The sequence below is a fragment of the Pezoporus flaviventris genome, unplaced genomic scaffold (assembly GCF_033815535.1).
Source record: "Pezoporus flaviventris isolate CSIRO_AGI_PZ_B2104156 unplaced genomic scaffold, CSIRO_AGI_Pfla_v1 ptg000007l, whole genome shotgun sequence".
Lineage (NCBI taxonomy): Eukaryota > Metazoa > Chordata > Aves > Psittaciformes > Psittacidae > Pezoporus > Pezoporus flaviventris.
In genome coordinates this window covers 72,454,241-72,475,559 of record NW_026892555.1, presented here as the reverse complement: position 1 = coordinate 72,475,559, position 21,319 = coordinate 72,454,241, and the positions used below count along the sequence as shown (strand labels likewise).

General features: G+C 40.3%; 3 protein-coding genes across 4 annotated transcripts in view; 1 reads left to right on the top strand and 2 right to left on the bottom strand.

Moving 5' to 3' along the window:
- SEMA5A (semaphorin 5A) overlaps positions 1–21,319 on the top strand; it is an 831,366-nt gene that overhangs the window by 616,260 nt on the left and 193,787 nt on the right. The window lies entirely within an intron of this gene.
- CFAP90 (cilia and flagella associated protein 90) lies at positions 2,994–10,754 on the bottom strand. The gene is made up of 3 exons (XM_061449200.1): positions 10,435–10,754; positions 6,810–6,926; positions 2,994–3,317 (listed from the first exon to the last, which is right to left on the bottom strand). Exons 1-3 carry the CDS (start codon positions 10,624–10,626, stop codon positions 3,138–3,140), a joined length of 489 nt encoding a protein of 162 aa, XP_061305184.1. The 5' UTR covers positions 10,627–10,754; the 3' UTR covers positions 2,994–3,137.
- ADCY2 (adenylate cyclase 2) overlaps positions 17,901–21,319 on the bottom strand; it is a 210,949-nt gene continuing 207,530 nt past the window's right edge. For both annotated transcript variants that reach the window (XM_061449191.1, XM_061449189.1), the window contains 2 exons: positions 20,002–20,126; positions 17,901–18,697 (listed from right to left, as the gene is read on the bottom strand). In XM_061449191.1, coding sequence (XP_061305175.1) covers positions 18,545–18,697; positions 20,002–20,126 — 278 coding nt within the window. In that variant the 3' untranslated portion in view covers positions 17,901–18,544. The remainder of the gene's footprint in view (positions 18,698–20,001; positions 20,127–21,319) is intronic.

The window sequence follows — 21,319 nt, the reverse complement described above, 5'->3', positions numbered from 1 at the left end:
GTGCCAGTCAGTGCTGTGTTTCCTTTGTATCATCACTGGTTCTCACAACTGCAGATGGACAAATCAGGGATACTGGCTGGTCTGAATGTACCTAGTGTGCCATGCTACCTACCAGTCAGGGCTTTTCTTAACAGTATAAAAAGAAACTGTGCAATTTGCTTATAGCCGTTTTGTGTGATTTCCCCAGTCCTTCATAAACCCAGAATTTGCAGTAGTTGCACAAACAATATTGGCTTATTGCTCATGTTTAAAGAGATTCAGACAGCTGTTCACTAAATAGCAATGCCTTATAGAAAATGAGGGTTTTTATTAAAGATTCACGTTACTTTGTAAAAGAAAGCTGCCACAGGATAGTGGACTTGCACAGCTGTCTCTGTGAGGGCCATCTGAAGTTCTTAACACATACTATTTGTAGTTTTGTCTTTGGTGGCAGTTTTAGCTAAACTGTCTAAGTGGGGTATTGTATATGCTCCAGAGTTCCTTCAGTTTACAGTCTGCCATTCAAACCTAAACTGAAACACACTCTGGAGCTCAAAACAGCTATGTCCCACACAGTCCTTTTGTTTGTATGAGTGTTAATTCTGGCAGAAGGGTAGAACTGAGAACTGGAATCAGTAACCATGTCAGCTGGAACAAGGGTGCCCTAACTTGGGTCAGCATGTTTCTTTACAGATGGATGAAGGGAAAATAACATAACCTTACTCCCGATTGCATAAAGTATACTTGATGAGCTGCCATGTAAATACATTTTCATGTTGGCTTGTGCATCCTGTCCTGTGTGGAATTATTTGTAAGTAGCAAAGCAGAATTCCCAGCATCACTTGGTTTGATTTTGTTAGGATTTGATACAAAAAAGGTGAAACTTGTACATCCTTAAAGTTCTGTGTTTCACCAGTAGATACGGAACGTGGCTATTTTTTCTTTTTAAGGCTACTGTTTTGTGAGCTGTGGGCGTCCCAACAATCCCTGGAGATTTTTTTTATGCAAAAACCAGATCCAAAATATGTTTACATTGTGTCATGCTGTGCAGTCTGTTCATGTTAATTTGTTGCATGTATAAAACCCTTATAGTGAGTAGTACCTCAGCACCAACAGGTGAGGCAGCATAAAGAGGTAACGAGATACTTTCCAACAGTACAGTGGCAAGCTTACAGCACGTCGGTAATCTGGAAGTTGTCATGCTAGTGAAACAAACTGAAGAAGGATTGAAATGTCCTTACAGACATTTATAAAGAACTCCTCCCTAATATGGAAGAAATCATGGTACTTTTTTGACACAGAACTGAAGGGAAAAGTCAACCACTAAGCTGAACGAGAAACAAGTAGTAGGTGGAACAACTTGTGGAAAGTTCAAAAGTGAGGAGGGATGAGAAGGGACTGAAAGAGAAGGGGGGTGACATAAGCAAAGAAATGAGATAGGAAAACTCATACTGGTGTTTTGATGAATTACAACTTTCGTCACAGTGGAAATGAGCCGGTGATGCCTATTTCTCACATAGGCCAGAAGGTGGCGGTGTTCCCAAACAAATTTGATTTCCACAGATGGTTTGTAAATATAGTAAGACTAATTAAAACAAGTAATTTGTACTGATTGTCCCAAACTAAAAATAACCTGCCTAGAATAGGGCTGTATTCCAGCTCATTCTTCTCTGGTATACATCTGATACTGATTTTTGAGAAAGCATTCTGGTATTGTTAGAAAACATTTCCTTCTCACTTTGTTCTTACTGTGATTCATTTAATGCTACTGGATTTGTTTAACGAAGTATTTATTGTTGTAAAGGAATGTAGCAGTTACTGCTTTCTTGTCCTTAGTTCGTTGAATATAGAGGAACTTTGTGGTCACGCTCTCATTATGAGAGTAACAGACATCTCTCAGAGTGGGCTGCCCTGTGTGCTCTGCTTTTCACATCATGCCAAACAAGTGCTATTGATTGCCTACTTATCCATGCCTCAGATTAAGAAGTTATTTGGTTTTATTATTTTTCACTAAGAGATTCACTGTGTTCACAAATGATCCAGGTTCCCTCTGTGTAACTACCTGACAGAACTCCAGTGTCAGTTAGAGCTGTGGACTTCCAGTCCTTGTTCTGGTATAATCAGCCTGGCTGTTGTTCTTTGTTGAACAATACTGCCTCAGCTTTAAACAGCAACAGGATCAATGGCTCTTGAGAACCAAACTGATGCATACCCTGTAGGACATATTCTTTCTCCTGAAATTACCTTAAAACATTAGTGCTGGATTCAGTGAGAATACAAGGCACTAAATGTTTAAGCAGGGTTAGACATTTACTCTTAAACATGTTTTTTAAATGACGACTGCTCAAATCCTTATGTTTTTTCCATTCTTTCTACTAAACTATTTAGGGCTTGCTCTGCCAGTATTACTCTTTGGTGGTGTTTATTTATTTTTTTTTAGCACTGGATACAGAACCAGAGATGATTTTTCTTCTGATACTTTTGAACAGGTCAGATCCGTCAGACACCATTTGTATAGTGAAAGTCAGCAAAATGGATGCCGGAAATCGGCAAAACCCAGATTTTGTCTATTTAAATGCTAAATACACAGAAGTTCCCTTTACTTGGTCATCCACATGAAGTCTGCTGAAACTGCTAAGCATTTCTGGAAGTCAGATAATTTCTTTACTTGTCTTTTTACGGGTCAGCCCACCCTTTGCGGAAAATCTCGGTTGAATCCACATTCAGCTGTTAGGCAGATAAAATGGCACCTGGCAATTCTGTAACAACACTGTAAGGACTAAGAAGTCAGTGACGAATGATTCCTTGAGGACCAATCTTGCTTAAATATTAAGTCTGTATATAATTATGTAGAAGCACTGCCTAAAATTGCAGAGAGACAGCTGTCTTCTAGGTCCTGCTTCTAGTGTTGCTGCCCAAAATGCTCAGCTCTTGCTGATGGCTGTTCTTCATGAGATTTTCATGAGATTGTATGAAGAAGACATGCATTTGAATAAGTATAGGAAAAGTACAGCTGCTGTTTCATCCTATTTTTAATCTGAATCATTCTCATTAACTAAAATGTAGAGGAAAAGGCAAAAGAGCACCATATTGCTTTTTGACAGGAGGTGGGTTTTTTCCCCACATAAATGTTGCTGGCAATGACAGATACGAGAGATTTAGCATGGATGCAGGCTTGGACAAGGTCTTTCCGTTAAGCAGATGATGCCATTTCTCCTGTAGAAATCTGCCTTCACGTGATTAATCCTTGCATGAGTTTTAACTGGCTGCTCTAGGGGCTTATTTATGCGCTTCCCATGCTCTGAAGATGACAAAACAGCGACAGGTCTTGCCATTTCCTGTGAAAATATAAGTTTCCTTATGAGAAAGTCACAGAGTGAATACTTGGCAGTTACCTACTGCTAAATGTGCTATGGTCTGGGGCAAAATGACAGAACTGTACAGCATCTGCTATACAGATGTATACGTACTTAGCAGTGATCTGCACTCTTGACTGTTCCATCCCTGATCTAGTTTTTTATGTTTATTAATAAACCATGAATGTATCCCTAGATGACAAGATGGTAAGATATGGGTCTGTGCCATGAGTTACTGTGGACTGGTAACTTTTTATACACTCACACACACATACACACAAAGAGATGATTACTATGTGATTACTGGAAAACTAAATGCTATGTTACTGGAAAGTGGCATAGATTTTCCCTGCATTCATATTGTACAGTGACTTGTGTGATTCATTCGAAAAATAGAGACTTGTGTCCCGGAACACCTATGCTGCTTGCACAATTCAGTAGAAGCCCCATATGAAAAAAAAAGCCTAAAGAAAAACTCTGAGCAACCATTAGTCTATGAAAACTTTCCCTGAAGGATATAAAGCATATATTGGTGTATTTTTGCACAATGAAAGGATTTACTAAAAATCATTGTAGTTGTAAGATTACGGAAATAACTGCTCTGCAATGATGAGAGGTGGACTTGGTGAACAATAATCTGACCAAGAAAAGATTATTTTAAGCCTGTTCTTAGAAAACTGTACTTTAAGTGACTGTGCAATTACTGTCTGCAGTCTGCAGTTCTTTCCTGTGCTACAGCAACAAGGAGCTCAGGAGTCAGCAGGGAAAGACAGGAACTGTTTGTTTTTCTTTCCCTAGCCAAAGGTCTCATATTTATCAGGCTGCTTGTATGTTTGCACAGTGGCTAACACAGTAAGTCTTGGTCCCCAATATGCTTATCTAGTCTTACAATATAAATGATATCTAAAAGGAGAATCAAAATGTTGATTCCACACCACAGTTCAAGTGCAAACAAATGGCTTCTTTGCTACAACAGATGCAAGCCTGAGCCATATCAGCACTTACGATAGAACCCATGAGCCTCTGTGTATCCTGTGAGGATACAGGTGGGAGCACAGATCCAAGAGGTCTCTTAGCTGGGCAGTCAGTAACTTCTATAGTTATGGCCAGAACTTGACCTGTGATTCTTGGAAAGATGCTATAAACCATTTTTTTCAAAAGCCAAAAAAAAAAACATAAATTCCCAAACTAAACCAAAAACCCAACAGAAAAGCCCAGTCCAAAACTACCGTTCGTCCCTTCCTTCCTTCCTTGCTCCACTCAATTAAAAGTTACTCGCTACACCAGCTTTTAACTCCACCAGAACAAAAATCAAGTCAAGAAGAGTGGCAGTCAAAAACCAGGAACATTTCCTCCCTCACCCCAGTTGAGGAAAAATGTTGAAAAAGGAGAAACAACAGAATCTTTATACCATCAAGAAGGACTTTGCTAGTTATACAGGGTTTACAGTGCTAATGACAGGCAGCAGTATGTAATTCCGATAATTTGTTTTCCCTTTAAATAAATAAGATTGAGTTTTCAGCATCCTTGGTAGCTGCACAGCGCTGACTGTGCACAGTGGCATTTCATCTTTGTGGCTTCAGCATTCAGCAGATTTTCCAACAGTTGGCTGGGAAGTGTCCTGCTACACGCCTTCACAAAGTGTAATTCTAGCACTGTGAACACTTGAAAGCAGCCTTCTGCAAACACTTTGCTGCAGTCACAGTGCTACATGTAGCTAAATCAAGAATCTATGACAGTACTCTTGGATTCCTAGGGTGCACCTAGGCTCTGCAGGAAATGAAGGGTTTACTTGCAATGTTTTTTTTTCCACTTCCAGGAAAGCAGTGTACTATGGGGGGTTCAGCCTGTCTGCTTTTGGCATTGTACTAGAAAGATGTAAATTGTGGCCTTTTTATTTATAATGTTTTCTAGTATAGTTATTGTTATAAAAAAGTCTGTGAGGGCCACTGAGGTAATTAAGGCAGGAGTTGAATATGTGACCTGAACTTAGCTATGGGTAAGTAAGTCCAGTGTTGGGGGTTGTGAAGTGCAGGAGGATCATGTTGTAACTTTTAATAGCTGTGGGTTTGATGTGTCTCCATGCTAATTCAAGGGCTGGATTAATGGACACCTGTTCAGGCAGAGTCCCTTGCATGCACTGCCCAGCAAAGCTGGCATGAATTCTGGCCCATACATGTTTTTCTGGTTGATATTAAGAGCTCAGTGAGAAACCTTAACTCTACACTGATAAAATGTTTATATACACATTTCCTATCTGGAGTTTGGTCTTGAAACTGGGGAAGGAGGTTTATTGTTTTGTTTAAATAAAAAAAGAGGTTAATTTTTAATTGGAGTAGTCATTTGCATGGCTTTTGGTCGCGTGCGTATTTACAGTTGAGTTACTAGGCTCGAGCAGCTGATGGGAATGGGTACTCCTGGGATTCCTTTGGGAGCACCTAATATTCCCTGCACTATGTGATAATGTTGAGGGGCATTATGGTTACTCACTTGCATTGAAATGTCCGGCATATATAGCTGCTAGTGAGATGAATCATAAGCAATGGCCTTTATCACAAAATATCAACCTTTTTTTGCACACCAATTAAACTAACTTTAATTTTTATCTCTCTCTGCTTTCTTCCACCTCTGTCATATGTAACCACCAACATGGGCAGCAATTCCTAGCCTACCCATCTCTTTGCATCCCATGAACCCAATAGGATTTTGAGGCCATTAACACACAGAAGCTGCACTTCATTTGGGTTCTGACAGCTTTTGTGTGTGTGTAGAAACAGAAATATATAAACACTTTTGTATGCATGTGTATTCAGGTTGCTGCATGGAAAAATATGTATATATATATGCATATATATTACAGTATTTCTGTTTTCAAGGCAGCTGTTTAAAAACATGGCTGCATACTTCCTTAGCTATCAGTCTGCACACCAAACCCAGATTCTGCTGGCCTTGAATGCTTTGCCGAACCTTTTCCTGGCATGTCCATGGTCTTCTGACTGACCCCTCATTTGCACCAGCTCACTGTGAATTTCCTTCTTGCAGGGCAATCTGTTTTAAGTTTGTATAACAAACTCACCAGCATCAGGCACTTGGGCTCTCTCACTAATGCTGGCATAGGGAGGGTGTATGTCAGAGGACAGTGGTTGATTTGGGGCCCTGAATCCAGCCCTCTTGGGAAAAGGAGTTTCCAAGGGTAACAGAAATAGCTGTGCCTTGCTGTGTGTATATCTCGCATATGCCTTGTCACCTGAAAATCTACAGGATACCAAAGAGCAGGAACTAACTCAGGTATCTTCTCTAGCTAATGCTTTCCCCTAAACTTCCAGGCTGAGGACAACAATGTCCTCCTTCTGATTCCTTTGCTACCATACAGACTGCATTATAAAGGGTAAAACAATGCCTAGGGTCTCCAGTCATGTCAAAAAGTATGAAATACATTTAACAAAGATAACTATGAATTTATCAAAGGGTTACCTCCTCAATAATGTTAAGACCACGACTCTTTGCATGTTGTCTGTCACTTCGGTGAAGGTGTTTGTTGTAACCCTCTTGTCTTTTAAAAATGGCATCATAAGTGGAAACATCTCCTGTCTTGAGAAAAGGGGAAAAGATGGCTAATTCACACTATTGCTTAACTTTACAGGTTACAGAATATATGTAGTCAAATCAGTACTTAAATGGTTCACATGTATCATTAGACAATCACAACTGTAGTATCACTGAGCTACCATTAGCAACTTTGGGTCACTCATTTGGAATAGTCTACAATACAAATACCTAATAACATGTGATATCTTTAAGTCTGTTCAGCTCTGAAATTTCCCTTGTGGCAATTTAGTAATCTGTTGTAACTTCTGGAAATTTAACTGCTTTATTTCTTTTTAATTTCTGAACTTTATTCTCCTTCCTAATTCCATATAATTGTCAAATGATCTGACACTGTAATGTGAAAGGAAAGTTTAAGGCAGTTTCAGAATTCCTTTGGCATGAAAAAGACAAAGGTATCCTGCAGTGGAATCACCATTTAATTGCTGATTAAAGCAGAACTGAGAAGAATTCAGAAGCATGCCACAGTGGTAATCTTGTGATCCACTAGTATGCATGTATCTGTCATGTATGAAAATACAGCACAACCCAAGCCAGAATATTATTGTATTTAAGGTACCCGTTGACATAGTTGCATCCAAATATGCAGCATTAAAGAGCTGATCTGCTAACAAACGCATTTGTGAAATCCAGTCAAGAAGTTTCATAAATGGTATCAAAGGTATTTCAAAACAAGAAAAGTTTTCAAGGAAAGAAAAGCAAAATCCTCTTTTGAAATATGCTGTCAGTTCACTAAAAGGTCCATATTCTTGTAAACATGTCAATCAGTCACTGTTTTTGTTCATGGCTGACTACAAATTTGAAAAATTGTCCATTTTGTTGGGTTTTCTTTTCCTCTAATTTTACAGTGTGCCCAATTTAGCCATTAAAAACCTCTTGTACTTTGAGTCTTACAATTCACAATTCTATCTTCCAAAAATAATCAACTCAGGGCAGGTCAAGAAGGCTGTAATGGTTCCATTAAGAGATTAAAAGGAAACCATAGTTAAGAGTGTAGTGAGGCACTGCTGTAATCACAGGCTTAATTTGGAAGAGTATCTCCATTACTTGGTTCTGGCAAGAGGGGAGGTGGTTTGATTTAAACCTTCATTTCTCAGAAACTAGCAAGCATCAGAGAATTTCAGGCACATTTAAGAACATCCTGCATTTGATTTCTCGCTTCCATCATTGCTATTATTTCTGTGCCTCCTTGTTTCTCTTTTCCTTCCGCGCTACCAGTTGCATTCAGAATTTTAAAGGGCATCTAATTTGTGCTCACCACCAGGAATGTTATTTGCTCCTTTGTTTTCATTCATGTGGCATTATTTGTCCATTATTTGTTACCTGTGTCAGAGTAGATAATTCATTCTTTCTGGATTCTGCAGATAGGTAGCCAGGCTGTTATTTTAAAAATTAGCCCTGTCCCAGGTGATCTGTTTAAGATCTGCCAGAAAAGGCAACACTTCTGTGCTCAATATACTCATAAACTTTTGCTGTTGTTTCTCCGTGTTAAATGCTGACTTACTTGGCATAGGTGGTGGTAGTGACCTGTTTTCTAAACCCATCAGAACAAGTTAATCATACAGAGCAGACAATAAACTTGCACTCAGGGTGGGCATCCTCTGTGTACCACTACTAAAGCTAAGCACTTCGCATTCATTAATATTGCAGACACACAAAAAGTAAGTAATAGCTTTTTCCATGTCAAAGAAGAGGAAAAGCCACACAAAGTGGCTACAGTAACTTTTTTAAATCAATCAAAGGAGCAACTGTCAGCCAGTAGGTTAAAAGGCAGGAAGTTCTGGCTTCTGGCTATGTGCTCTTAAGTCTCTCAGTTTGTCTCTGACACACAGTTGATTTTAGTGCCATTCCTGCAAAAAAGGAATGCAGTTCTTTTTCCTAAATAAAAAATCTGAATGATCTGTTTTCTTAATTGTGAAGAAGAATAGGTCGATTCTGCTTCCTCCCCTGTGGCCAAGGCCTGTGCTGTGAAGAAACCTATTAAACAGCTGTTACTACTTTCTGTATCCATGCCACTGGAGCAGCATTTTCCACAAACCATGTAATCGCTAGTGTGAAAACAGTCCTCATACTGTAAGCAAAAGGTCTACCATATGGTTGCTAATTCTATGCAGACTGCAAGCTCTACCAGCCCCAAGAGCACCATGCCAGCCCTCTGACCTGCTCCAGCTTTCCTCTTGTGCTCTCTTTACGATGTTCTGTTAAGCATGGCACCAACTGTGCCTGCTGTTTTGGCTCAGACACCTTCCCAAGGAAACACAGAATTTAACACAAAAGAGTCTGACACTACAAATCTACCTGTCTTTTAGCAGGGCCACCTAGTCAATGCAGGAAATTTACTGTCCCTTTCATGCCCAGTGCTGCGCTGTGGTCTGCACCCTTACCCACATCCTAGGGCCACACAGTGGGCAAACGCACCACTGCCCAGTAGTCTGCATTCAGCAGTCAGTCATTTGGGTGGGGAGGGCATTCATGGAGTATATTTATTATTATAAATAAATATATGTTGCCAGAATATTGCTATATTACATAGATCTAATAGACATTTCAGAACTTTTTACTCGGTTTTGTTTCTTTTGTTTTTTTTTTTTTTTGGGGGGGGGGGTGGAGGGTTGGTTTGAGGCTTTTATTTTGAGGAAAAAGCTGTAGTTCAATGTCTCATATAACTCTTCAGAGAGAGAAAGATTTGCCACCCAGGAAGTATAGTGTAACTGGAGCTGAAGGTGTAAGATTGCTTTAATTTATAATTTTAAATGTGAAGACAGAATGAGGGAAAGGGATAACATAACACAGCAGACAGTGACAAGTGAGACTCCCTGCTAGTCTATTTGAGTTACATGTTAAGTGTTAGTGTAACACCATCAGAAGCATTCAGTTATCATCAAGGTATATATTGATGTTATTGTCTCAAATATCTCTATTGATTTTCTTAATTAAAGCTGAGCATATGGAAAATTTCGGCAAGGCACATTGAAAGCCGTTTCCCTCTACTGAAAATGGAGCAGTTTCTTATTAAAGGGTGTCTGAGAGTGCACATTACCGGAAAGAAAAGACGTGCTGCATCCAACCCCACTGATAGAAGATGCCTTGCTAGTGTTCTCCCTGAAGATGTCTCACGTTTTAGTGATACCATGTACCTTAATCCCCAGCAAACCATGTCTCTGCCTTCTCTTGCCATCCAATGGCAATTACCCTCATTTTCCATCCACAAGTAGCAGACACACATTACACTTGTCAAAGGCCTCTGAAAATGAAACCTGCTATATAGGCATTAAATAGCCTTGCTCATGGCCAACATACAGCATTTCTGCTGGCATTTAAAATATGAATGGAACTCTTTTAGGCACCTGCTTGACCAAGTCCCCCATGATGAGGGCTGAGCCCTTGTTAGCTATGTTGTTAGCTAGTGCAGGGAAATCCACGGGTGTAGCCTGTCCCTTCTGCCTCGTTGGGACCCGCTAAATTCTCTGGCTCATCCCTTTCCCTCCCTCACCTTGGCCTTCCGGTTGAAGTAGCTGAGCTCCGGAGGGCCTTCCCGGCTGGTCGGGATGAAGCTAAAGGCGGATTGGGCAGAGAGGGGAGGCTGTGTTTTTCTTCCTGCCGCAAAATCGAGCATCTCCTCAGCACCTCCCGACCCTTCCAGGCCATGGCCTGCCGCGGCCCCCTCCGGGCCGCGAGAGGCCATGATGCCGAGCGGCACCGTTACTCGGCAACGCTCTGCCGCCGCCCAGAGGGAGGCCCCGGGCTGCGTGGCAGAGGCGGGCAGCAGGGCCCTTAGCACCGCGGAAAGGGCTGCAGGGGTGGGGAGCACTAGATCAAGCCTTTCCCAGAAGAGGTCTGGGGCAGGCTGGTCGGAACCGGCTCCCCAGGCGCGGCTGGGCTGTGGGGTCGCGGTGCCGGCGGAACTCCGGGCGTTTCCACTAAGTGGTGTTAAACCTGGGAGTGCGGATGCCCGGACAGCCAGGCGTGAGGGTTTGGGTCCGGTTTCAAGCAGCGGCCTCGGTGCCACCTCAGCGGGTAGCCCGCCCCGCAGGCCTCCCTGGGGCTCCAGCAGTGCCCTTCCTCAGGCCAGGTCCCTCATCCTTTTATGTACTTCCAAGCTGGGAAGAGAGCGAGAGCAAAGCCTTGCTTCTTACGGTGCTGCTTGGGGATGTGTGACTGACTACCTTGGTTTGTTTTATCTTTCTTTTCTGCAGCCACAGTTGCAGAACTAGTATGCCATAGGCACAGCATTACTGTTATTACTACCAGTATCTTTTGGCAAGCACTTTCACAGCAGCGGTTTTCCAGGCATCTTGAATTCTACTGAACACACAAGATTTATTTTATAAACACCAACATTTAGAGTACCAGGAGTCTTCACAACTGATTTTTTTGGGCATTTTGGACCCAGGCAATAATTCATGCCTACTGATTTATGAGTCCCATCCCTGCTGCCACTCTCCCATCAGTAGTACACTGAATAACATAACCTCTTGCTTCTTTGCAGGTGCTGTGTGGAGGCATTTATACTCTACAGACTTGGGTGGGTGTTTTTTTTAATCAGTTGTGACAATTCACACCTGCTTATCTAATAACATCTCCTTATCAATTAGGATCCTCTTCTTTCTGTAGCATGGGCTGAATTAGTGCAGTGTAAGTGAGCGGTGGAATTGAAAACCCAGCAGCTGCCTTACATCAGCTTCCTGTGCAGAGACACGTTTGCCACTGTGCAAGTGCATTTTTTATAGTTTAGTCCAAGCAGCAAGAGACAGCACACCCGTTTATAAAAAGCAGCTCAGCTGAAGCTGCAGCTATAAATAGAGCTGCAAGAAACCATTCGCTAGAAATATACACTAAGCTAGAAAAGAGCTCTGAAGTCACATCTAAAAGATTTCTCTCCAGGTTTCTTTCTACTGTTCACATGTAACTCTATGATTAACATTTAAGATGGCATTAAACTGAATTACACAATGTAATTCAGATTGTTAAAAATACTGCTGGATGCCTGTTATAGATTTGTATTGTGTGTGTGTCCCCCCTTTGACGTAATTAAACCCAATGCTTTTCAGTTAATTTTTCTTTCCTAATGAAGGTATGAATCCCTTTAGAATTATAGAATTGTTTGGGCCTTGTAAAGGCTTTTTCTTCCTTGCCACCTTTTGCACGCTTCCTAGAAGCAGGATATTAATGCACAGGGGTGTTTGTTCCAGTTACAACCAGATTTAGATCACGAGCTACTAATATGCTACTGTTAACTGCATGTTCCTGTTACAGAGTTGCACAGAAGGTCAGTCTGTTTCCCTAGTAACTTAAATATGAACATGTAAATAATCGTGAGAGGGCGATGGAGCAATTTTAAACTATATGGTCAAAATGATGCATTCAAATACAGCTGAGCTCAGAGACCAAAGTCTTAAAAGTTGCTTTGAATTCAATGTCTGAAGGAGAAGTTCAACTTCCTGCTTTTTTAGGGAGCAGTAATATCCCTCTCAGGTTCTTCTAAGGTTCCTGATGTGTACTTTTATAGCCATGAATGTCTCACAGGCAAAAAAATTAAAAAATTCTTAATTTGTGAAGCAAATGGTAAGGGGGGCAGGAAGGAACATGACAGAGATGACAAAGACAGGGGAAAGAAGACAGGATGGACACAGGAGGACAGATGATATATAACTGGACAGGTTATTGATATGCAGAAAAAACACAGTAGCTGTTTTCTTACTACAGTCTGGTGTATCTGTTTTAAATTCATGTCACTTATATCTGAGATAGGTAGCCTGCTGTCAACTTATAGCTTAGCAATTCATCTCCTGTCCCTGCTGTTTGACATTAATGTGTATCAGATTGCTGTGTGTTCCCTACCTTCAGCTGAGCCACGAAAGAGACAATCTCAGCTGCAAACGTTCCACTGATGGCCCTTAAAGAAGAGGCTGGAATAAAAATGGCTCAAAACTTCTGTCCCCTTTTCACTACCGTAGCTTTGGTCCAAGCCAGCTGTTTTACACAAGTGCTTGTTTCTTCTAGATCCTAATTAGTGACAGATTGCCCATCTCAAATAGGAAGACTTCACAAGTTTTCTGAAGGAGGTGCTTGACTGGAGAAGTACACTTTTCAAATAATCATAATTATTTTAATAATTTGAAAAAAATTATAAAATTATAACTTGTTGACTGATCTAATTTGCAATTATTATTTGTATGCTGATGTGGTGGGTTGACCATGGCTGGACACCAGGCGCCCACCAACGCTGCTCTATCACTCCCACTCTGCAGCAGGACAGGGAAGAGAAAATACAATGGAAGGCTTGTGAGTCAAGACAAGGACATGGAGAAATCACTCACCAATTACCATCACTGGCAAAACAGACTCAATCTGGGAAATCAGTTTAATTTATCATCAAACAATTCAGAGTAGGAGAATGAGAAATAAATCCAAATCTTAAAACACTTTCCCACCACTTTCCCATCTTCCCAGGCTCAGCTTTCTTCTACCTTTCCTCTACCTCCTCCACTCCAGCAACATAGGGGCACACAGAATGGGGGTTGTTGTCAGTTCATCACACGTTGTCTCTGCTGCTCCTTCCTCCTCAGGGGAGGACTCCTCACACTCTTCCCCTGCTCCAGCCTGGGGTCCCTCTCACAGAAGACAGTCCTCCATGAACTGCTCCAGCGTGGGTCCCTTCCATGGGTGCAGCCCTTCAGGAACAGACTGCTTCAGTGTGTGTCCCTTCTATGGGTCAGAATCATTTGCTCCAGAGTTGCCTGCAGCAGCAAACCTACTCCAGCATGGTCTCCTCTCTCTATGGGGCCACAGGTCCTGTCAGGACTCTGCTCCAGTGCAGGCTTCCCACGGGGTCACAGCCTCCTTCAGACATCCCCCTGCTCTGGTGTGTGATCCCTCATGGGCTGCAGTTGGAGATCTGCTCCAGTATGAACCTCCGTGGGCTGCAGGTGGATATCTGCTCCAGTGCCTGGAGCACCTCCTCTCCTCCTTCTGCGCTGACCTTGGTGTCTGCAGAGCTGCTTGTCTCACGCATTCTCAATCCTCTCTTCAGGTGAAGTTGCTCCTGTGCAGTAACTTTTTCTCCCTTCTTAATTATGTTACCCCAGAGGCACTGCCCCCATCACTGTTGGGCTCGGCCTCAGCCAGCAGTGGGTCTGTCTTGTAGCCGGCTGGCATTGGCTCCATTGGACATGGGGGAAGCTTCTGACAGCTTCTCACAGAAACCACCCCTGTAGCCCTCCTACTACCAAAACCTTGCCATGCAAACCCAGTACAGCTGACTGAAGTCTGCTGAATGGATACTCCAATTCAGATGAATATGCTGTTCAATAACCCTCTTGGCAAGTAGCGTGACTTTATACATGAGGTGACATTATTTTCATAACAGATGTTATTTGTAACATTTTGGAGTACAAATGTGAAAACTTTAGTTGAGCAATGTTAATCTTTCAAATTACTTCATGTTCCTTTTTTCCTGTCAAAACTGAGATTTTCATGAAGAGCATCTCAATGGCTACAGATATATTTGAAAGATACTCCATCAAAAATTTCAAACAATTCTTTGCAGAATCTTTGTTTTGAACAGTGGCATCCTACAACATAAAGGGGCTCATATCTTCATAGTTGCAAACAGGATTAAAATGTCCTTATCTTTCATTTTGTCATATTAAAAATGACATTGACCTGAATAATTTCTGTCCCTAAATTTGAAAACGTTTAAAATTACTGTAGCAAACCAGCTACAGTTGCTTTGTACACCACCTTTGACAAATCCACACAAATTTGAAGTACTTCAAGGAACAAAAATAATCTCTTAATTGCATTTTATTTAAGGCACATATATCTCATTCTACATTTGTTTCCTCCCCAGAGTCACTCCACTATTCTAGACAAGAAAGAAAAAATTAAACTAAAGAGTCCTACTCTTAAAATCGTTTGGGGTCCACCAGTAAAAAGTGTTGAAGAGTTTTGTTTATGTCAGGTGAAGGAGGATCTGCTACTGAAAATGAAAAGAATTAAAATATCCTCACACAGAAGCATAACCAAGAGGAAAACTACACATCAAAGGGAAAAGTAATCATTGCGTTTAACAGAAATCTCCTGCTATGTGCAGCTTCCTGACAACATAACTAATTATTTGTCCTGATATGAGGTTCTGAAAACAGGACAGGCTTTCAACAGCTCTACCTTCATATGTGCTCAGCTGTCACTTTAGAAACAAGCAGACTGAACTACCTATATCTCAGTAGAAAAAGAGAAGGTCTTTAGGTATTTTACAAAATAGAGGAAACATAAAGGAATATAAAGAGAATGAAAAATGCTTTACACAGCATAAATAAAATGGTAATGTCTCTTTAGAAGCAGCAGCTAAATAGCATTAATTTACAGGTAATCTCGAATATTTTTGTAGTTCACAAAAATATCTGCAAGTCTAATCTTTCTTCCTGTCTTCTGGTAGCCCTCCATAAATTGGAGCAAAGCATTGCCTTTGAAAAAGAAATCCAGCAGGCTCCCCAGGTGTTCCTGTTTGATTTCCTTTTCCCATAGCACAGTGAGTCACTCTTACATCTGTCTCCTGGCTGTTGCCTCATGGTGTGAAAGACGTTGGCACTTTTGGAAGTCACACCCTTTGTAGTTTGCTACCAACCTAGGAACTATGGCACCAAAACCTGTTGAGCCCTACTGTGATGCAGAATATATGGAATGTCAAATACTGATCTGCATGATTATGATAAAGCTTTTCAAGTTACACACTGGTACATAGCAGCGTTACATCCAGTTATTGAGGCAGATGAAATTGCTGCAGGAGAGGATGAAAGAAGAAATAACAACTCTGGGTCAATCTAGGCGGGGAAAAATAAAACAGTATAAACAGTAGATGTAAAATGCATTGGAAGACAAGAAGTATTTATCGGATACAAATAGCTTCTTGGCACTAGAAAGATAATAATAATACTCAGCAACTAAAGGCTAGAAAGAGGATGGTATGCACCTCTTTGTCTAAGCATCATACTGCATACATAATCATCTTTTGCCAGCTTTCTTGTTCTTTAGCAGAATTTGGCTGCAATGGTCCAAACGCAACTAAAACATGGGAGAACACCAGTGAGATACAAGTGCTCTGAACAAGGGCATTTTAAACATGCTCTTGGAGGGCACATATCTATCTTTCTTATATTTCACTAGGCCAGTCAGCTTACAGTCATTCAAATGTTTTAACTTTTCATGGCTTACAGAAATATAATATTGTTTCACTTTTATAAAAATCATAGAAACAAGGCCATTGAGCTATGTACAAGGTTTGCTACTGATGTGCAAGAAAAGAAATGAAAAGCAAAATCCTGACTGTACAGGTTTTATACACATAGATACTACAGAACAATATAATCAACTTTCATATAAAGGATTTTCATACACAGTAAGAAATGATTGCTTTGACCTGTGATAATACCAGAATGATTTTAAGGGCCCAGAGTGCATTCAAAATCTAAGAAAGAGATTAACACATATATTTTTTAATTGTTCCTTTATAGGTTTTATAAGCTATTGGGGAGGAGGGATTTAGGAGAAGTCTTAAGCATAGCTAAGTTATAGCTTGTTTTAGGCAATGACTGGGACATTGTTTCTGCTGCCATATGAGCTATTTGTAAAGTCTTTTAATTCCACTGGAAAATATTTATCATAACTTATTAATTAAAAGGAAGAAATCATAATGACAGCAAAATATTTTTACTGATATTTTATTAGACTTAGCACCTATCTTGAGAGTTACTGATCACGTCTCCAGATCTGGGTGAAACATCAAGTGTGTTATGTTGGACATAACTGAAATAGCTTGCATTCTGCTTTTAGACTCTCTTAAAGGGATCAAAATTCAGATTGTCTATTTTACTGCAAACGTAGGCATTTTGAAATCTACCATCATTCCCACAGTGGGCAGATGGCTGCTCTGAGTAAATCATGCCATACTCTGTGAGACTGTGGCCTCATGCCATTTATTTGTGGCCCACAGTTTTGAGAACTCCTTCTGAAAGGACACCAATGCAATACTAATATAAATATCTGTTCAGTGATTGAGAAATCTGAATACTTTTTACATTTTAAGAACATGCCAGAGCTAATAGCACATAAATTGACTTCTATATTCATATGGTATCAGTCATAAAAAAAAATCTTGTAATTATATGCTGTTTTGTAATTACGTATTATATTGCTGTCGTGATTTTATTAATTTTGGTCTTGTTAGGATGTTATGACTGAAAGAATATGTTAATTTCAAGTAGTGATTAGGGCAAAGCAAAAATTAATCTTTACTGTTTATACTCCTTCAAAGGAGCATAGATAGTACAATTACTTGCCTTTTCAGTCTTTCGCCTAGCTTGTCTATAAAGTGTGAGACTTGTAAATTAAATAGGATTTAAGTTAATCTCAAATATCCACAAATTAGCAATTTTTGTGTCTTTTGCTGATGTCCTGATAAAATAGAATCTTTCAAATATTCTATGGAATCCAGCATTGTAATGGTTAAGTGACAGGCATGCAAGGGCAAAAGAGGTTGTCAAAGGGCAAAACAAACAAGACTTTTCTTCTCTTAAACAGCTTCTCCTAGCCATTAAGCATTGCAGGCTAGTTGCAAAGTAGCAACACTGCAGCTGTCTCCAGTAGCCTCCATTTTGCTTGTGGTTATGGATTTGAGGTAAGTCTGTATCACCTAGGGAGTGAATGACTGCAAGTGCCGATGATGCCACCTAAGACTGAAAACAATAGAGGTGATTCAGTTTCTGAAAGGCAATAGCAAATCTAGCAGATATTATTGACCAAGGTTATTAAGAACCTTGGTCTTAATAATGGTTGAGGCTAATAGCCTGCCTCAACGTCTAACTGCTGAATAAAAAGCAGTAGCAGCAGCAGCAGAGGATGCAGAAATTTAGAGCGTTAGAAGCCACAGAAGGAAGCAAAACTAAGAGACAGCAACAGTAAGACAAAGTACATATAAACTTTTAATGAATTAACCTTACAAAAGACAATAGCTTCAAAACATTTGACACGTTTGTACAAAACTATTCCAGCATTGTTAGTTCTCTCTTCAGAAAGAATGCCAGCAAGCCACCCAACGTGTCCCTGGCTATGAGATGCAACTGGTGATCACATCCAAATCATGTGTGGATAGAGTAAATTTATTTACAAATACTGTATATTTTAATACCAGATTAGTGGATGCTATTGGGGAGCGACTGTATTTTCCAGAAAACACCATGCATCAGAAAATAGTATGCACCCCTAGCTTTATTGCCTTTTTTTCCACGCATTTGTCACTAACATCTCTTTAAAGTCCTTTCAGGATGAGTTATCTCCTTTTAATTCCTATTCCTTCTTTTCTTGTCTTTGAATAACAGTGCAAGTAGCAGTACAATCTTCCAGTCCTATAGTGTACATCGCAACTGTCCTTGAACATAAGGAATATCAAGGTGCAAAATGATGGCTCATGGGACTATTCTGCAGCCATATTAAAATAAGTGCCACATACCAGAAAATAGCACGCATGTTAAGGGCCAAAATGCAGTTAAAAAGTGCGTGATACTTTCCTGAAAATATGGTACTGATGACACGTACAAGCATCTTCAAGATGCCATGTTCCCTTGTGAAAGGGATCTTGTCATTTCAGTATGTACAAAGTATGTCTTCAATTCTCCTTTTCCTTTTACATTTATTATTCCTCTGCAAGTGCTCATGTACCCCAGTGTCTGCAGGACGTTGTTTGTCTCCTCTGTAACCTGCAACAACACAGTAATAGAACCAGTGTTGATAACAGAGCAAAACAGAATCTTCTTCCACAGAGTGAAGAGAACATATGTCCTGAGGAATTATAAGGGGGTTGCTATAATGCTTATAAGGCCTTTAAGGGTCTCATGTGAGGTTTGAGCACCTGAGCTTTCAAATAGTCTGTTGCCTATTTTAATTGCTTATATCAGGTATCAAATTTGGTGTAATCATTTCTGGAGCTAGGATTGCAAACACAGTAGATACACAACAGGGACAACAGTCTTCCTCATATAGCATTTTTTTCAACTTCAGGAGGTGTTTTTCTTTCCAGTAGACCCAACCTTCCCCATCATTTTGCAAATACTGAGTCTGTGTGAATGAAGTGATATTAAGACATTAGCGTCGGTGTCAGAGATGCTGTTGCCAGTTTTGCACATAGCTGACAGTGAACCAAACTGCAGGCAGTTCTGCCATTTTAGTTGAAAGGCCACTAAAATGGGGGTTGTTCAACATCATCAGTTGTTTCAGACTGTGTTTCTTTGTGAAACAAGCAACTGTTTATAGATGTCGTTGCTTTGGCATCCCTTCTGTTTTCAGTTTTGACCACAGTTCGTAACTTTACTTTTCCATGATTTAGTTCTGAATAGTCTTAATCATAGATTCAGAGTGCTCTCAATTGCATGCTGGGATCCCAAAGTGCAGGGCAGGATACTAGGCAGATACTTAAAATGTGATCCGTGACTATGGAATCACTGGAAAGTTAATAAATTGAAGGTCTTTTCTATAAGATCTATCTATAATCTATACAGATAATAATATATAAAGATTATTAATCAGCATGGTTCACTGAAAGGAAAGTTTCATGATCACTTTATGTATTTAAGTTAATGTACAACAGTTATGGTCATTTACTTTGTTTAGAAATAACATCAGCAATGCCCTTCAGAGATAAGGTAGCTAGTATTTTATGAGTTTAAAAATCCACAGAATAAAAATGTGATTTCCCTCAAATCATCCTCTTAACCTAGGGATGCATTGCTAGCCAATCCATGATGTCCTCCACTGTATTCCTCTGTAGGGTTAAGACAAAGTTTTTATTCTCCTCCTATATTGCCCATAATTTTGTTTTAATTCTTTAGTTTCCTGCCCAGGGTCTAATTCTTCTGAAACGTAAAGTTACAGCTGGTAGGTAATGTGTTTTTGTAGGCATCCTTAGCTCCAAAACACATACCTGTTTAGTGTACAAATACGCTTTTTTTTTTAAGCATCAGACTCAAAAGATTAAGATAAATACCAGCACAAAAATAAAACTAACCTGTATTTTGTCTAAGACACCAGTGCTGTCCATCCTGCTGGCCACGTTTACTGTATTGCCCCAGATATCGTATTGCGGTTTTTGAGCTCCAATTACTCCAGCTATCACAGGTCCATGGTTGATACCTGGAAGACGTCAGAACTTAAGAACAAACATCCATCAAACAGGGATGTACAGAGCATCTGGTAACATACCAAGTCAATAAACATGGTATTTAGCCCATGCTGAATAATGAATAAAGCTGACAACAGTTTGTTCACAACTGCTTTATTAACAAATGCACATTGTAAGGGTGAAGAACAACGTGGTACAGTCCAGTATTAGACTCTGGCCATTTTTAATCTTGCAGTCATTTTGTATCCTATGTTATGTTTGTAAAGGGAGAGAGTTGTACTCTGCTAGTAGGGAAGGAAACAAGGAGGCAAAATCAAAAGCACTATCATTAACCATCCATCAAATATACTGTAATTGTAACTCTAGTTACAGTGATGACCAGAAAAGCCAATTTAGATGAGCAGGAAAGCCACATCAGACCTAGTGAGAAATAAACTCTGGACAAGCAAGTAGTTTGGAGTTCTAAGATTATCTCCATAACTGACTTCTATTAATTCCTTGATGGAAACCACCACTAGGGATATATCTGTGCAGTACAATGAAAGTGTGATTGAAAGAGGCATTTCAGAGATGGCTTATGTAGTATGGATCATATGTGACATGGCAGTATGGGCTAGCAACCACGGTGCGAGCTCACTTGGAAGCCCTGGAAAAAAGTGACCATAGCAGTTAAATTTAGAAAACTGGGGACATATGCAAACCCTAAAGGATACCAAATAGAACCTGATAAATATTTGTCTAAGCGCTTGAGATTAAATGGACAAAGGGACTCTAGGCCTTGCAACACCCTGCATTAACAACCAGGCCATGGGTGTGTCTTTCTGCCTCAGATCATCCAATGTGTATAAAGCACTAGGGACCGAAGAGTGGAATCCCCAAAAGCCATCTGCTGAGTAGCCCAAGCTGGCTAGTAGAGAATACCGAAGAGATGTGCATGGCATACGCTCTGCCATGGTCCAGAAATTAGAGAAATGTGATGGGACTTTCCTACAAAAATACGATGAGCAGGAGGTGACTTCAATTTTTTTACCTCTTTCCTGAACCATTCTGGTGGTTTGAGTAATACCTCAGGGGCTGGAGAGCCAGTTTCAGATCCCCCGTCCTTCAAGGAGACTTCTACCCATATCTCTTAGGAATGCATCTTGGTCACCCAGGATTTCAGGGATGCGCTGCTCTATGTCATTCCTGCTAGTGCAGGTCTCTT

Excerpts from the sequence above, each read along its gene's own strand:
- CFAP90 (XM_061449200.1), bottom strand. The coding sequence starts at position 10,626 with ATGGCCTCTCGCGGCCCGGAGGGGGCCGCGGCAGGCCATGGCCTGGAA. Across the intron at positions 6,927-10,434 it reads ACTTCAACCGGAAGGCCAAG|ACAGGAGATGTTTCCACTTA; the intron begins GTGAGGGAGGGA and ends CCTTTTCTCAAG. Across the intron at positions 3,318-6,809 it reads GTCTTAACATTATTGAGGAG|GAAATGGCAAGACCTGTCGC; the intron begins GTAACCCTTTGA and ends ATATTTTCACAG.